Source organism: Diabrotica virgifera, chromosome 6 (genome assembly GCF_917563875.1).
Source record: "Diabrotica virgifera virgifera chromosome 6, PGI_DIABVI_V3a".
In the NCBI taxonomy this organism is placed as follows: domain Eukaryota; kingdom Metazoa; phylum Arthropoda; class Insecta; order Coleoptera; family Chrysomelidae; genus Diabrotica; species Diabrotica virgifera.
Window position 1 is genome coordinate 24,794,265 of NC_065448.1, and position 19,411 is coordinate 24,813,675.

At 32.9% G+C, this 19,411-nt stretch overlaps 1 protein-coding gene across 4 annotated transcripts in view; it reads right to left on the reverse strand.

Annotated features, from left to right (window-relative positions):
- LOC114326980 (protein AF-10) overlaps positions 1-19,411 on the reverse strand; it is a 140,619-nt gene that overhangs the window by 82,534 nt on the left and 38,674 nt on the right. For all 4 annotated transcript variants that reach the window (XM_028275473.2, XM_028275471.2, XM_028275472.2 and 1 more), the window contains one exon: positions 18,671-18,835. In XM_028275473.2, coding sequence (XP_028131274.1) covers positions 18,671-18,835 — 165 coding nt within the window. The remainder of the gene's footprint in view (positions 1-18,670; positions 18,836-19,411) is intronic.

The following is a 19,411-nucleotide window of genomic DNA, read 5'->3' on the forward strand; positions in this document are numbered from 1 at the left end:
AAATGAACGGAAAATACGGCGATACCGTGTAGTTTTCAGGGGCAACTCCGAATTGCATGAAAATTTGGATTTAGGTTCTACTTACCCTCCACTTCAAAGATGAATTTGTGCCGTTGGTTGCTTTTACTTGGGGGGTGACATTTACCCCTTCTCTGGGGTGAAAAAACATACGTTCAAGATAGGACCGGAAATGGATAAATTGACTGATTTTAAGCAACTTTTGTTCTATAGAGTTTTTTATGTAAGTTAATACTTTTCGAGTTATTTGCGATTGAAAATGTTTATTTTTCGCCAAAGAAACTACGTTCTCAGACGGTTCTTCGCAAATGACTCAAAAAGTAAATATTTGATCGAAAAAAATATCCTTAGCAAAAGTGCAGCTTATAAAAAACCGAAAAAAATGGTGTATCGGTAAAGTCTATGAATCGAGTAAAAACAAAGTTGTAACTCATGAAAAATACGTTCTTATTTGTCTAATTCCAAATCGAATATTTCAAGGTGAAATTACCGAAAAATTAAGCACTTTTCGGGAAAAACCCATTCAAACTTTTTTAAAGTATTTATAAAAGGCTTTATTTTAATGGTTCACAAAAGTTTCTAGCATTAAGAATAAGCGAGTTACGCTCAAAATAAAGTTGGCCCTCTTTTTTTGGTAAAAAAATCATGAAAATCTCCCCGTGTTTAGCTTCCCAAATGAAATTAATCGCTACGGCTTTACAAACAATTTACTTACCTATTTTTATATGATCTGCCAGTCTCACCGGTCTAAATGCTTATTTTCGAAAGGGTTATAATTGAAAAAGCTTGAACGGATCACTAATCACGAATTTATGCAAATTTTGAACAGCCATACTTAACAAATTTTTGTCTTATGGAAAAACAAAATGAAACGAGCATATTTATAATAGCAAAGCCTACATTTTTTTAGTCTTTCAGATTTTTCTTATAACTAATACTTTTTAAGTTATTTTGCAAAAAGGAAATTTTTCAAAAATTTTTTTTAATATAAAATCATTTTTTTTCAAAAATAAGCACTTTAAACCAATCAAACTTACAGATCATTAAACAATACACATACAGTTAAAATAAATGGTAAAGCGGTAACGATTAATTTTATTTAGGGTGCTAAATAGAGGGAGGTTTTCACGATTTTTTTTACCAAAAAAAGGGGCCAACTTTTTTTTCAGTGTAACTCGTTCATTTTTTAAGCTAGAAACTTTTGTAAAAAACAAATATAAACCTATTTTTAGATACTTTAAAAATGTCAATAAGCTTTTCCCGAAAAGTGCTTAATTTTTCGGTGATTTCGTGTTGAATTGTTAGATGTGGAATTCGACGAATAAGAACGTATTTATCATGAGCTACAACTTTGCTTTTACTCAATTTATACTTTACTGATATACCATTTTTTCAATTTTTTATAAGCTATACTTTTGCTTAAAATATTTTTTTCGATAAAATATTTACTTTTTGAGTTATTTGCGAAAAACGGTCTAAAAACGTAGTTTTTTTGTCGAAAAATCAACATTTTCAATCGCGAATAATAGTATGGTATAGTTAGACCCAAACCCAGACATCCAAAGTGAAAGTTATCCTTTAACACCAAATTGTTCTATATGGTCCACATAATGTTCAGAAAAAAGTCACAGCATTTTGAGGTCGGGTTGGGGGGGTGAGGGGGGGAGAAATCTGCAAATTCGTAGTTTTTTACGTTTTTCGTCAATATTCCTAAAACTAAGCGGTTTAGCATGAACAACCTTCTACACAAAATTGTTCTACATTAAATTTGAAATAAGAAGGCCCTACGCATAACCCTTCTAAAATGAACGGTTCCAAAGTTACAGAGCTAGTATAGTATAATTGGTCCAAAAAAAGGCCTAACCCAGACATCCAAAGTAAAAGTTTTCCTTCAACACCAAATTGTTCTATATGGTTCACATATTGTTCAGTAAAAAGTTACACCATTTTGAGCGTCCCGGTTGGGGGGGAGAAGTCGGTAAATTAGTAGTTTTTTTACGCTTTTCGTCAATATTTCTAAAACTATGCTTTAGCGTAAGGAATGTTCAATAGACAAATGTTCTACATAAAATTTAAAACAAAAAAGGTTGTATATATAATTGTTATAAAATCAACGGTTCCAGAGTTACGGAGGGTGAAAAGTGGAGGTTTTTGATACTTTTTATATTCACCGATTTCTCCCCACTCTCCCCCCCCCCAAACCCGACGCTCAAAATGGTGTGACTTTTTTCTGAACATTATGTGGACCATATAGAACAATTTGTTGTTGGAGGATAACTTTCACTTTGGATGTCTGGGTTTTTGGTATAGTTATATCATAAATATTGCCCAAAAAATATAAAAAGTAGCGAAAACCTTGATTTTTACCCTCCGTAACTCTGGAACCGTTGATTTTATAACAATTATGTATAGAACCTTTTTTGTTTTAAATTTCATGTAGAACATTTTTGTATATAACATTGTTTACGCTAAAGCAGAGTTTTAGAAATATTGACGAAAAACGTAAAAAACTACTAATTTACCGGCTTCTCTCCCATCTCCCTCCCAAACCGGACGCTCAAAATGGTGTAACTTTTTACTGAACAATATGTGGACCATATATAACATTTTGGTGTTGGAGGAAAACTTTTACTTTGGATGTTTGGGTTAGGCCTTTTTTTGGACCAGTTATACTATACTACACTACCTCCGTAACTTTGGAACCATTCATTTTAGAAAGATTATACATAGGGCCTTTTTTATTTCAAATTTAATGTAGAACAATTTTGTATAGAAGGTTTTTCATGCTAAACCTCATAGTTTTAGAAATATTGGCGAAAAACTTAAAAAACTACGAATTTACCGATTTCTCCCCCCTCTCGTCCCAAACCCGACGCTCAAAAGGGTGTGACTTTTTTCTGGACATTGTGTGGACCAAATAGAACAATTTGGTGTTGAAGGATAACTTTCACTTTGGATGTCTGGGTTATGCCATCTTTTGGATCAACTATACTATACTATATCTCGAAAAGTATTGACTAACGTAAAAAAGTTTATAGAGCGAAAGTTGCTTATAATCAGTCAGTTTATCCATTTCCGGTCTTATCTTGAAAGAATGTTTTTCCACCCCCGAGAAGGGGTGACTGTCACCCCCCAAGTAAAAGCAACCAACGTCACAAATTCAACTTAACTGGAGGGTAAGTAGAACCTAAATCCAAATTTTCATGCAATTCGGAGTTGCCCCTCAAAATTACACTCCAAAACGGTCATTTATTGGGCTATGAAACAAAACAAACATGTTTGTTTTGTTGTTATTTTTTAACCCTGTAGATTTAAGTAATTATTGTATATTATAATTGAAAAAAAAAAGAACAAGAAAAAAAAAGAAAAAAAAACTAAAAAAAGTGAAAAAAAGGAAAAAAAAAGAAAAAAAAACTAAGATGTAAACCTCCGAGATGTTGAATCGGGTTTATGTCTTAGCGTAGTAAAAAAAATAAAAAATATAATAAAAAAATATAAAAATAAATAAATATATACAAAAAAAATATTTACATCCAAAACAGTGTATTTTTGTAGATAGTAGTATGTTACGTTGTTATGTACATATATTTAGAGTTAGAAATACAGAAAAAATTCCTCTGATTGAAAAAAAAATGTTTGTTTTTAAAATAAAATGTCTGGCTAATTGGCTCAGCCAAGGCCATCAAATTCACAAAAAAAAAACACAAACATTAAACATAGTTACAAAAAGAACAAAAATATTGATATTTATTTATTTTTTTATTTACTTATTAACGGGATACCACCCAATTTAATATATACACAAAATATTATAATTATCTAGTGATACAATAAATATAAAGATATAGTAGACATGTATGACAAAAATTGGCGATGCAACTATATAGAAAAAACAAATATTACAATAATACAAAGTAAATAACAAATATAAATCACATAAGATTACAAATTTTTTTTTAAACACTGTCTACAAACATTTTCCGAAGAGCACAGCAACAAATCAAGGTCTATTCTATTTCCATTTAGAATTCTAGAGGGAACATTAAAGTCAATTAGAGACAGTAGATCATTGCAATTAATTTTTGAATTCAGTAATTTATGAAGAAACAAAACATCAGCATACATCCGTCTGGAAGATAGCCTAGGAAATACAGAATACAGATATACAGAACTCTAATCAAGCCCGTCCTCATTTACAAAATGTGGACGATGACAAAAAGCGATGAAAAACGTTTACGTGGTTTTGAATGTAAAATCCTCAGACATATTTATAAAGGCGTGCAGGAAAATGGATTATGGCGTAGGGCGTAGACGCTATAATTTTGAGCTTTACCGCCTTTATGGAGAGCCTATTATTGGCAGGTCCATCAAAATAAACAGACTGCGGTAGCTAGGCCACTTAGAGAGAATGAATGAGATGAAGCCGTCGAAACACATTTATAACCAAAGACCAGATGGAGTGCGGACAAGAGGCAGGCCCAAAGCACGATTTAAGGACCAGGTGGAAGACGACTTACGAGTATTAAATTGGAAAACCAAGGCAAAGGATAGGAAGGAACGAAAGCTGATTCTGGAACAGACCTAGACCCACCATGCGTTGTAGAGCCAATGATGATGATGATGACCTGTCAGGGAATCAAGCAAATAATTGAGAATACTAGGTTACTTGAACAACTATATAACAAATATAAAGAAAATTCCAGGTGATCAAAAAAACCTTTCGACAACCTTTACCCATAAAATAACTGAAAGATGCTGTTTAACATTCACAAATTCATTTACAGTCACTTAAGAGGAAACAGTAGCGATCAACAGGTAGCAAAAACGCGTTCCAAGATTGCGGCTGTAATTTTGAATATTTTTTCGAGATATTTGTCACACGTATTCGTAATATAATAAGGAATGGCGGTACAGAGGCCAATTTGAAAAACATATTAATATGTGGAAATTGCTCTGTAATTAAATACAATATTAAAAAAACGAGCCTGTACCGCCATTAAGAAGAACAAAAAAATACACTTTCTTCAAATAAACTTTTTTATCCGATGCCTAGATTTTGTGTCATTTTGGAACTACTAAAATTTTTTATTTCATTAGTAGTTCCAAAATGACAAAATCTAGGCATCGGATAAAAAAGTTTATTTGAAGAAAGTGTATTTTTTTGTTCTTCTTAATGGCGGTACAGGCTCGTTTTTTTAATATTGTATTTAATTACAGAGTAATTTCCACATATTAATATATTTTTCAAATTGGGCTTTGTACCGCCATTCTTTATTATATTACGAATACGTGTGCCAAATATCTCGAAAAAATATTCAAAATTACAGCCGCAATCTTGGAACGCGTTTTCGCTACCTGTTGATCGCTATTGTTTCACCTTAACCTTAGGTTTTGTTTTATTTTTCTTATGTTGTTGAATAATCAGAGTTTATTATGTTTTTATGTACATTGATAGTATTCACTGTGAGCCGATGAGTAGAGGGGATTTGACAGTTTTCGCCAGCGCTGTTTGTGGCAGTTTTGTGTATTGAATCTGAACAATTTTATTAGAAAAGTACAAGTTTCAAACCGCGAGAGAGCGCTACCGACGAAGCCCACAGCCAATAAAAACAGAGGTAACCTCTCAATTTCACATAAACTTATTCTTTTTCTCAATGGCCTCTTGCGCAAGCAGTCATTCAGTCGCACGAATTTATATATTAAATATTAAAATTATAATGAATAAAAAAAAAAAAAAAAAAAAGAATGTGTGTACTTTGTACGCACGTAAGAAGTTATATTTCTATTATATGATTTCAACGAAATCAATATACTTTAAACAGTTTCTCTACTACTTTCCAAAAATTTTTATTAAAACAATACCAAAAATTAAAAAAATAAAAGAATAAAACACACACAAACACATTGAAAAATGCCACAAATGATTTCTGAACAATAATTGTTGCCAAAATTTTTAATTAAATACGTATTTTCTGAAAAAAAGTATATAATAATATACTTACAATCATAAAATCTATAAAAAAAATTATATAACTTGCATTGGGCTTGAACCTACTTCCCGTGTATCCCGCCGTACGAGAGTCGAAGCGATTTCAAACTGCACCACCTTCGCGTATACGTCATGTGGGAATATACCAATGAACTATCATACGGATGGAATACGCACGAAGAAAATTAATGAAGCCACGATACAAGAGAGAGGTCCTAGAGAGAAACAGACAAGGTGCTGGAAATTTTGACAGGCCGTGTAATTTGTGTTGCCTATATCAACTTAAATCGGGGAAATATAAAAGTAATATTCTAAATATAAAAGTAACATAAAAACATAATCAAGGACTTCTTCACTTTATATAAAACAGTTACTAATTTAGTATTTAAATAGTTTTAAAATTTAACTCCCAAATACTTTAGCAAAGTATTTGTTTTGATAAATACAAATAACAATTCTGAAAAGTATTTAAACACCAAGTATGGCACTCTGTACTCTATTTACCCACTAAATACAAAAAACTGTTTAAATTTTGAAATATGTACTGCCAATCAGCAATTAGGCCTTAGCCAAGTTAAAATATGCGGTCCATTCAACGAACTGTCAATACTGATTCAATCGGGTCCATTTATATAGGCAACTCAAATGACACGGCTTGTCAAATTTTCCAGCACCTTGTCTGTCTCTCTCTAGAACCTCTCTCTTGTATGTTGGTGGCAATCTCGCTTCACTATTTGAATGGGACAGGGCCATTCCATCCGTAATGACAGTTCATTGGAATATACACAAACTGAACAACATTTTGACATTTTGTTTATATGAATTTTTATTAGTTTGATTTTTGTCGAATTAAAATACAACAATATGTAGGTATATAGAGTAAGAAAACAGCGTATATGTATTGTGTATACGTCATGTGGGAATATACACAAACTTAATAACTTTTTGACTTTTGTTTATATGAATTTTTATTAGTTTGATTTTTGTCGAATTAAAATACAACAATATATAGAGTAAGAAAACGATACATTAGATGAAAATTTGTAGAAAGTTTGTTCGTAATCAGATTATGTAAATTAAAGCATTGCCTACTAGGGGTATAGCATAGCAAGTACTAGGTAAGTACATTCTTTTTTTTACATTTTCCAAATAGGTATGAAGATAATTTTTTATTGGAATACAACTGAAACATTTATAATTACGTACCTGCGGCTTTTCAAAAAAGTAACTATAATTATAAATTTGATTTTATTTCTGTCCTCACAACAATAAAAACTAATATATTATACAACATTTTTGTTTACCGATAACCTCCATATTGAACAATTATTGACAGATCATTTCAACACCCAATCAGAGCCCGTATAAAGACTAATACCAAACTGTCGGTGTGCGCATGCGCGCAGATCAATATAAATTCACCCTCAATCTTAATCGCGCCTAAAGAAGTATAACTTCAAAAAAACGTAATTACTTTTACTATTAATTCTGTGTGTTCGTTCAGTAATCAGGTTACAATAATATTTCAGTTCATAATTTGTGTTTTTCTAGATAAATATCTATTTTTCTCGTTTTGTATATATCACATACACCAATTTTATCAGAAAGGGACAAGTTTCAAACCGCGAGAGAGCGCTACCGTCGAAACTCACAGCCAATACATAAGTTATCAAACGTTTGTCACACGATATCAAATACCTATTATATATATATATATATATATATATATATATATATATATATATATATATATATATATATATATATATATATATATATATATCAAAGTCTATTTTAGTCGACTCTATGCGCAATATTATAAAAATATTGGCATATTTCATTGATTTCATCACCAGGCATTCTTATGTAAATTGGTAGTAAATTTGCCAAGGCCATACTGTCTCCTTTTAGAACTCTGCTACTTGTTGCTTTACTGACTGCACAACAATCACCAGTAGTGCGTAAAAATAAACGTAAAAATTTGAAAATAAATTCAGAGAGAGCAGTAACTGCTGCATAGATGCAAAGGAATCATTCCTAAAATAACAGATGTTTGAAATAATTTCTGAAAATTGATGACGTTTTGTTATTGTTCTGAAGCTATTTTCTTGTGGCATCTTAATGCAATTTACTATTTTAATTATAATAAGGCAGCCCAAGCGGAGATTTTGCGCGTTACTCGAGCGACTCAGAAAATCACATGGAGTGAAACCTTGTACCCACTCTAAGCAACATTAATAAAATTCCTTACGTTGTTAGCTAAGCCGTTAATCGTTTTTTTCAACCTCCCAAAAAATTTCCCTAAAGCAAATAGCAAGTAAAAAAAACTGAAAAAAAAAATTAGAAGCCTCGGAGGTGTAACCAGAGAAGGTTCCCATTGTTTTCAATCTGGTGGGATGTAGAGTAATATTTTTAGTATTATTTTATGTGCTACTAGATTGAAAACTTAGTTTTTTGCTAGCAGTTGCCGCTAGGGCATCCCTGCCATTTCGTTCGTTGCAATCCGTAACTGCACGCGGGGGTTTGTCCTGGTTGGGTCAGAGAGAGCAGCATATCGTCGGTCTAAATCTAAATCGCAAATTGCCTAAGTCACAAATTGAAAATTTTACAGGAGAGACAAAAAAGTGTGGAGTTTGCCTATGTCCTATGAGTAAAATAACTTTCGTTTAGCGAAATTGCCGCGAAATAAAATAATAATTGCGCTTGTGGGAATTGTCAGGCGGTAGCTTTTACCGTCTAATACTAGATGAAACCAAAAAACAATTTTCGCAAAAAATGGACTTAGGCAATTTGCGATTTAGACCGACGATATTATGTGCCTCCTGATGAGAGACTAATAAGTTTCAAACCGGTAGAGGTGCTTGCTGCACTGTCTGATTGAACTAGAATATGGTTCGGCTGTATTTTCGTGTTGCGACGAAATTGAAAATGGTTATTCATTTTTGATTTACATGTTTACTCTGAATGGAGTATGAAGGGAACCATTCTCGTTGGAACTTTACCGCGCTGAGCAGATGGGACGTGAATTATAAATTTTAAAATTCCCTAATCTTTAGTCTCAGCATCCGTTATGGCTTGCAAATTTTAGAAGCCCCGGAGGTGTAACCAGAGAAGGTTCCCATTGTTTTCAATCTGGTGGGATGTAGAGTAATATTTTTAGTATTATTTTATTTGCTATTAGATTGAACTGCCCTTTCGTTCGTTGCAATCAGCTGCACGCCAGGGTTTGTTGGGTTGGGTCAGAGAGAGCAGCATATGGACCTCCTGATGAGAGGCTAATAAGTTTTGAAACCGGTAGAGGTGCTTGCTGCACTCTCTGATTGAAGTAGAATATGATGCGGCTGTAGTTTCGTGTTGCAACAAAATTGAAAATGGTTATGGTACATTCCATGTCAAATCACTCAGGCAAAAAATTTTGGATCTCCGATTTGTCTGAAAATTGGTATATAGCTTCTGCGGGACGTAAAAATAAGATATTTAAGGTCAAAAAAATCTTCTTTTTTCTCAAATTGTTATTTTATGCGATTTTACAGTGATTTGGTGTTTATTTAAACAAATTTGCATTTTCTGTCGTAAAGTATCAATGAAAAACATAATATTTTAATAGAAAGGACTCAAAAATGTCATTATATGGCATTATAACAAGTTATTTTGAATCAAAACGAGTTTTTGATCAAATTTTATAGTGTAAAAAACGTTAAAATGCCGTTTTTTACATTTTCCTCCATTCCCAAAACACATCATCATCGATTTGGCTGAAAATTTGCCCACAGATAGCCAAAAGATAGGACTTTAAGTGGGTTAGAAGGATTTGAATTATATTACAATACCAAAAAAGTTACATGCAGTAATATCAGACTTAAAAGTATATATTAGTCCAGTCGGGATAGCATTTGACCTTGAATGTCGAGCTGCCCAAAATTTTATTTTTCTGATCTTTAGGAGAGTCAGTAGTAGCCTAAATTTAAAATCATGAATGAATTCCTCCGTTACGTTAGCCGCCATCTTGATTTTAAAGGAGAACTTGTTTTGCTCAATATCTCCGCCATTTTTAACTTTTCGAGAGAAATGGTAGGAACTAAAATTGTTCCAAATAAATCGTATTTACAATTATTATAATTTTAACAATTTTTGTCGTGAGGTCGATATTTTCGAGTTAATCGTACTTACAGTAGACGCCTATATTTTTGACTATATTATTGCATGTAACTTTTTTGTTATTGTAATATAATTCAAATCCTTCTCAACACTTAAAGTCCTGTTTTGTCTATCTGTGGGAAAATTTTCAGCCAAATCGATTATGATGTATTTTGGGAATGAAGAAAAATGTAAAAAACGGCATTTTAACGTTTTCTACACTATAAAACTTGATCAAAAGCTTGTTTTGAATCAAAGTAACTTGTTATAATGCCATATAATGACATTTTTGAGTCCCTTATATTAAAATATTATGTTTTCCATTGATACTTTACGATAGAAAATGCAAATTTGTATAAATAAACACCAAATCACTGTAAAATCGCATAAAATAACATTTTGAGAAAAAAAGAAGAAGAAGATTTTTTGACCTTAAATATCTTATTTTTACGTCCCGCAGAAGCTATATACCAATTTTCAGACAAATCGGAGGTCCAAAATTTGTTTTGGTCCAAAATTGAGTGATTTGAAATGGAATGACCCTTATTCATTTTTGACAAATAGCAAGTCTTGGAAATAATGGCCTCATATGGACTCTTAATACAGGAGTATCGTCAAAGAATTTAAGTACCTGGGAGCGATCATAACATCTGAAAATAAATATTAAAAGGACGTGGCAGCCAGGATCATTGCAAGAAACAGGGCATATTACTCATTTAGGACCCTACTTAAATCAAAAATACTGTCAAGACCAGCAAAAATAAGAGCATATAAGACAATAATTCGTCCCATAATAACGTATGGAAGCGAAACATGGACTCTGAATCAGCGGGAAACTACAAAATTACTGGTACTTGAAAGAAAGATACTGCGGACTATCTATGGGCCTTGCAGAGAAGAGACAACAGGAGAATGGAGAAGACACAATGATGAACTCCAGACAATATATGGAGATGAAAACATAGTACGCTACATTAAAGTAAACAGAATACTATGGGCGGGTCACGTGCTAAGATCAAGTGACGAAAGACTTCTGAACACCACATTCTGGGATAGGCCCGATGGAAAAAGGTCAGTTGGTCGCCCAAGAAAGAGATGGAAGGACACAGTAGCCAGTAATCTACACAAAATGGGAGTACAGCAATGGGAAATAGCTGCTCAGGACCGACAACAATGGAGGGAAATAGTAAACGCGGCCAAGACTCACACAGAGTTGTAGAGCCAAATGATGATGATGATGAATACAGGGGTGCGCGTTGAGGGCAGTGCGTCAGATTAGTAAAAAAATTCTATCCTCAGAAAAACTCGAGCGCGTCAGATTAAGACAAGGTAAGTTAAGTATAGTAGACACGGAACTTTTCAGACTGTGCAAAACTGGCCCTATCAATGTTCGGTATAAATGTTAACGTAATTCAATATGGCCGCTTTGGAGATCATAGCTTGACGATATTTTAACATCACATTAATCGTAACAATTGGTCATTAGTAGTCGACTTGCATATTAGTACAGTTAAAATTATTAGAGGATAAAATATTAACCCAGAATAATTAGACTTTTTTCTACTTTTAAGGACAAAAAAGCAATTTCATTAACGTAACCGAATTCAAAATTATTCTGCACATCATTTTTGAAACGCTATTTGCTTAACACGTTGACGGACAGAACGTTTATAGACGTCTAATTTCCATTGATGTAACGTGACACAACGTCCATAGACGTTGCACTTTTCCCTATTCTATTTTGCAAGATACATAAACACTGTTACTAATAAACCAAGTATAAAAGTTATACTGAGAATAAATCAAGTATAGGCAAAATCACTACTAATAAACATGGAATAACTTCGGTATAGGTTATACTTGGTATAAGAATTTAGTCCAAGTTTATACCGACCCACATCCTTGTTTAAGTCTGGTATAACCTATTTTATGAATGTCGAAAGTCATCACAGACAAAAATTTATTATTTTTTGATTTGTCTTTTGAGTAGACATATAATAAAAAAAATGTGTTTAAGAGGTATTGCGGCTAACGAGGAAGTTGATAATTTAATTAACATGATGTAAAATACACGAAAAAGGAAAACTTTCAAAGAAATCATAAATTCCTTTTCAAAGAATGCAGAATAAAAATCCGGTTTCCTAAAGATGATGTAAGGTTTTTAGAAAAACTAGTAGGTGATTCACTTATTGTGAACAAGCGGAGGCATATCCTCCAATCTACAAGAAAAATAAGGTCTTTATTTTCTATAATATGTAGAAAATCTCTCACAATATTCTTCACAATATGCTGAAATTAACATATTTACATTGCATTTATAAGTAAAATAAATCAATTTGTTTACTTTTTCTTCACTATCCCATTTAATGCAACGTTCTCTTTTATTTGAAGCCATTTTATGAAATAGTCAAACTAAACATACAACATACGAAATAACGATTTATTAAAATATAGCAGAAAATACAAAGTACCAAAAATGACGGAATTTGGCTTGTCAGTTGTAGAGAAAAGTCAAAATTGACATATTTCACCCAATATATCGTTGTTTTATGCAATTGTGTAGAAGATTGCGCCGTTGCCAAACTATTATTTCGGAATAAAGTGGGAATACTTATAACTAACTTATACTGAGTTTATTGGTAACAAATTATTTTCGTATTATATCTACCTTATACCTAGGATAACTATTCCAGATATAAATACGGAATAACCTTAGAATACGAGTGTTTTATTAGTAAGGCAGATAGTGTCACAACACTTGCTTATACATTTGACGCACTGTCCGTCAACGTGTTAAAACATCTCATTTTTGTTGGTAAAAAATATATTAATTCGTATGGACTAAATTACGGTTCTTTTGAATTTGATACTCACACAATGTTACCAAACTGAATTTTGTTATATTCGGTTTAAATTTTCCAACCGATTTCTGAAGCGACTATACATGATGAACGGGGTACATTTCAATAATCTGACGATTTCAGTGAGGCGTAAGGAAATGTCAGAGTCACAAAGTTGTACAACACTGTACTACTTATGCCCCGGTCAAATAGTCAGATTATTGAAATATACTGTCTGTGCACAAAAAGATTGCGCGTAATTTTCCCCTTGTTTCCATATTCTGAATTTGAAAAAATAATCCCCAATATAGGTTTTTTTGACATGCCATTCCTATTACAGCGAGCATTTGGAATATTAAATATGTTAAATTCAATATTGGAGATGAATACTGTGATATTGTTTTTTATTTCAATTCAATTAAAATATATAACAATTTGAATCAAAATTAAATCGAGAAACTAAATAGTCCAGAAAGTCACTGCGCATCCGCTAGGAAAAATATTCTAATTCGGATTTTTTGCACAATCTTACTCAAAAAGGACTCCTTTTAAGAAATTTGCATGTTGCAAAAAAAGTGGTCAAAAATTTTTTAAACGTTTTTTTTGTTTTTTTCCTAAAATAATTTTGTTTGCATGGAAAATTTTTTTTTTAGGTTTTTTGGATCATTCCAAACAGAAAAGGTCTTTAGTGACTTTTCTCTAAAAATGATAGTTTTTGACATATAAGCGATTAAAAATTGAAAAATTGCGAAATCGGCCATTTTTAACCCTCAAAAACTATGTGAAAAACTGAAAATTTGAATGTTGCCAAGGTAGGTAGATATTCTTTAAACATCGATTGATGAAATCCCGAAGAGTTTTTTGCAATACAATTTTCAAAACTCCTTTGTTTTTTAATTGCTAATCAAGCGTGCGCGACACTATTTTCCACCGACAGTATGGTGCAAATGAAAGGAATAAATTCGTTATTTCGTAAACCGGTGACTTTAAGGAAAAATCCCGAAACAGGTCGATTTTTATTTTTAAGTTATGATATTGTGGCATATATGGTACACTAGTGACGTCATCCGTCTGGGCGTGATGACGTAATCGATGATTTTTTTAAATCAGAATAGGGGTCGTGTGGTAGCTCATTTGAAATGTTCTTCAATTCTCTATTCAATAATGTAAACATTTACATAATTATTTATACAGGGTGTCCTTCTACTTCTTTTTTTGTCAAATAATTTAATTTAATAAAAAAATTCTGGACACCTTGTAAAAATAATTTGTAAATTTTTATATTACAGAATAGAGAATTGAAGAACCTTTCAAATGAGCTAGCACACGACCCCTATTCTCATTTAAAAAAATCATCGATTACGTCATCACGCCCAGATTGATCACGTCACTAGTACACCACATATGCCACAATATTATAACTTAAAAATAAAAATCGACCTATTTCGGGATTTTTCCTTAAAGTCGCCGGTTTACGAAATAACGAATTTATTCCTTGCATTTGCACCATACTGTCGGTGGAAAATAGTGTCGCGCACGCTTGATTAGCAATTAAAAAACAAAGGAGTTTTGAATATTGTATTGTAAAAAAACTCTTCGGGATTTCATCAATCGATGTTTAAAGAATATCTACCTGCCTTGGTAACATTCAAATTTTCAGTTTTTTACATAGTTTTTGAGGGTTAAAAATGGCCGATTTCGCAATTTTTCAATTTTTAATCGCTTATATGTCAAAAACTATCATTTTTAGAGAAAAGTCACTAAAGACCTTTTCTGTTTGGAATGACCCAAAAAACCTAAAAAAACTTTTTTCCATGCAAAAAAAATAATTTTAGGAAATAAACAAAAAAAAAAACGTTTCAAAATTTTTGACCACCTTTTGGTCCTGGCAACATGCAAATTTGTTAAAAGGAGTCCTTTTTGAGTAAGATTGTGCAAAAAATCCGAATTAGAATATTTTTCCTAGCGGATGCGCAGTGGCTTTCTGGACTAAAAGTAACAGAATACAATAAACACTATTAATTTGTTTTCATACCAAATTGCAAGTAAAAGGGTTATAATGCAATAACCTTTTCATATTCGGCTGCTTACGATTCTGACAACTGTCATATTTAACTAAAATGTCATGCAATGATTCCCGACATTCTTAACCCTCGTAAGGCGGTGCGGGGTGTAGCTGCACCCCAACCTCGTTTTTCTCACCTATCTTTTTTAATATTTTTTATTTTTGTCCATTTTTTTATTCGCATTAAATTCAGTTCTAAACACATTACACCCTCTCTGTCTGTCTGTATCTGTAGAGTAGGGAGTGTGAGTCAAGTCCCACAGCACTTAGGCCACAATTGACCCATTGTACATCCTCCCAGGGGGTTGTCGTCCTTAGTTCATTATCCATCCTGCCATTTCCAGGAAGGTGCACAAATCACCTGGTGACATCTCCCCTATATCGGCAGGTGTAGGCCAAGGCTCGCCGAACGCATACTCTCGTATTGACGATAACTCCGGACATTCACATAGGACATGCTCGACAGTTTCGTCATCTCGTTCACACCTCCTGCATAGAGATGTGTCTATAAGCCCCAGTGTGTGGAGGTGTTTTCTTAGTTGACAATGGCCAGTTAAAAAACCAACTGTCAAGCGTAGGTTTTTCCTGGTCATTCTCAAGTACTTTTCTGATGCTGACTTCCCAAGGTTCCTTAGTGTTACCTTGGCAAGTCTACACCCTGGCCCTTCTTCCCATCTTCTTACGGTTTGCGTGTGGGAGTGACATTTGACAGTTTCCGCGATTGTTGTAGTCGACAAGCCAAAAAGATCACAAGGTCCTAAGAGTCTTAGGCCTGCTGCCCTTCTAGCCAGCTGGTCAGCAATGCGGTTGCCTTTATTTCTGTTGTGTCCTTTAACCCACCTCAGGATGATGTTGTTACCATCCGAAGCTTGGGCTAGTGATTCATGACACTCCATTACTAGCTCTGATATGACACGTGGTCTGTTCAGGGTTAGTAGCGCTTGTCTGCTGTCTGTGCAGATTATTACAGTTTTGCCGGCTATACCTTTCCCGATGATCTCTTTTGCGGATATGGAGATACCAGCCAGTTCAGTCTGAACTACGCTGGCATTTTTGCCCATGCCCCATTTTATACTAAGGTTCAATGATCTGGAGTATATTCCACATCCTGAGCCTTCTTTCGTTTTGGAGCCATCAGTGTAGATGCAATATGCATTTGCCACATTACACCCATTGCAGCATCTAAAACGCTTTACGTTTACGTGATTTTTTGGAAAAATGACTGTAGGGTGCAAATGATGAAAATTTGATATCCTAAAAATAGGGAACTTGCATAAAATTTTAAATTCGAAAAAAATGTTATAAATCACAACAGAACATAATTTAGAACCTGTATCAAAGATAAAAAAGTTTTGTTTGTCTTTCGTTTGGCCCCTAAAGACGACTAAAAATTCAACTTATATGGGCCATTCCACGAACATACGCCTGTTTTGGATTACTTCGACAACGAATATTTTACTGTGCAACATAAGAAGTACGAAAGTAAATGGCGCTAATAATTATTCCAATAAACAACAATGTAATTTGGAATTTTCTTTCGTTCTTCTTATTTTGCACAGTAAAATATTCGTTGTCGAAATAATCCAAAACAGGCGTATGTTCGTGGAATAGGGTATACCAGCCACCCCAAAACGCGTCGTGACGTCACACCGTTGTTTGTTTACATTCTACACCAATTGTATATATAATTTTAAATTAGACATTATAAACGTCAGTAAAAAATACAGTTATGTGACGTTAAAAGTGTTTTTGATCGTTTGAACTATTCATAGAAAATTTGTACTTTTACAAAATGGTTTTATTTTCAATAGTAAACCTTCTTTCCTTTCCTTCAAAAACTGTATCAAACTCCAATCTCAACAAGCTGGTATATATTATTACAACGACATACGATAAATGTCATTAGAATATAAATATTTTTCCTTTATTCTCCGATGACGAGCTGGCCAAATACCCAAGTAGGTGGAAGCCAATAAACTAAAGAAGGAGAAGAAGAATATACCTAAATATAACGCTGTGTCTAGGTACACGCTAACGTGTACGGAAATTAAAAAATTAGAGTGTCAGAGTGTTGGAATTTGTTTAATCGCGTTGTGTTTACACTTTAATTTTAATATTGCTTAGTAAAGAGATTTCTTATTTTTTATTTGTTTAGTGTTTGTTTTTAAATTAACTATGCAGTGTGGACAATTATTTAGTTGTTTTAATGAGTTTAACAACATTTTAAAACAGTATGAAAAAGTTAAGAGACTATAAATTAATATATATTTTTTTAGTTATAAGTGAAATAGTATTACCGTCCAAAATTAAAATAAAAGGAAGACCTAAAGCTTTCACAATAATAATTAACTTGTTCTGAAGCTATTTCCTTGTGGCATTTTTGTAATCAACTATTCTAAATGGGAACTCAGCCACAATTTAACTAAAAAAAAAAATGATTTTATTAACGTTTCGATGTCTAAATCGAACGTCGTTGTCAAAATATAAAATATTATTAAATTAAACAAAAATGTTGTTGCTTAGTAAAAAATTTTTTCTAATAATTTATTTAATCTGAGTTATTTTTTGTATTTTGACAATGACATCCGATTTGGACGTCGAAGCGGTAATAAAATCATTTTTTTAGTTAAATTGTGGCTTATTTCCCATTTAGAATAGTTGATTATAATAATTAACTTACATATAAAATTTATTTTAACAATATTTTGTATGTGTCATGTCAACTAAATACATATATTTATTTTGCTAACCTAAATATATACTTTTATATATACATTGATTTATTACAATTAAGTTTGAAACATCTGAATAGTTCTGCTTCCCTTCCCGTAACAAATATTTTTCTATCAAACAAACACTAAACATATCAAAATAGCTTGTAACAAAATATACAGTCACTGCGCGCGCTAAATAATGACGTCACTGGTTTGATGAAGTCTAATTCGCGTGTACCTAACTTTTTTATTTGCGTACACGTTAGCGTGTACCTAGACACAGCGAAATATAGCCATAATAATAACTAATGTAAAACTATGTGACGTCACGGGTCGTTTGAACTATTTTATACCGCAGAAGACTTTAAATATGTATTTCTAAGTTATTACGAGTTTTTGAAGCGTGAAATTTTGGAAATCTCATTTTTAAACAAAACTGAACATTATTATGCAATAAAAAAATGTGCAAGTTCCCTATTGGACGTTTCTGGTGTTCCACTTGTAGCTAACAGAGCTACGGAACAAGGTCGGTGTTACTTATGTCAGAGAAAAAAGACCGAAAGTCCCGACATAACTGTATTATGTGTAAAAACTTTGTGTTGCTCACTCTGTGAAAAATTTAATGTGTTTATCTTGCAACGATAATAATTTTTTTTAAGAAGAAATGCTAATGTAAAATTATGTTTCATACTATAATAAACAAGTCCTAATTATCTTTCAAATTAATTTCCCCGACCGACGTTCACATATAAAAAAAATGGATATACAGATGGGGTGCAATGCACCCCGCACCGTTGTTTACGTAAGAATCTAAGCACCGCTTTACGAGGGTTAAAATCATATGTCAAAATTAATGACGCACTGAATGAAGGCTCTGAGAAGAACTTTATACGGGAGACATACTTACCTTACTAAATCGTTCAGCAGGAATCAACTGCAACTGAATCGGTTCCATAGTAGTAACATTTCCAAATCGCACTTCTGGAATATACAAAGCACAGACAACATGTGCCCAACCCGAATTGTCGGTACGTTTGAGAGCGCCATATTTGCTGGGACACAGCTCGCATTTCTAAAACGCCACAACACTTGTTAATAAAAAATGTTCTACCAAACAAAATTAGGTAATAATAAATAATCATTTCGTTGTGAATCGAAACAAGAGCCGTCTTATTTTAGTTAGTTCATAGAGCGCCGAAAGTGCTCTATAGTATTGACTCTTGTTAGTCTCTTCAGATAGCAGATATTTGATTCTCTCTGAACCACTAAAATTCTCTCCTTCGGCCTCGATCCACAAACGAAAGATTATGATGAGATGAATGCCGTGGCAGCATCTGCTAAAGACGAACGAAAGTTTTATTTTTAATATTAACAATATTAAAAATAAAACTTTATCAGAACTAACCTTCTGCTTACATCATTCGTGGCTTCTAAAATGTGCAAGCCAACGAATCGCAAGAGCAAAGAAGACCGAGGGAAATCTATCAAGTTGCATCTCACTACCCTCCTGTCCAGCAGGGTAAAATTTCAACAAAGAGTAGTTCCCAATACTCAGAATAGGAGTAGAACTAATAAAAATAATATCACAAGGAAAAATTCCTGTACTGGCTGTATACCATAAATCACAAAAAATAAAAACCTTATCTTG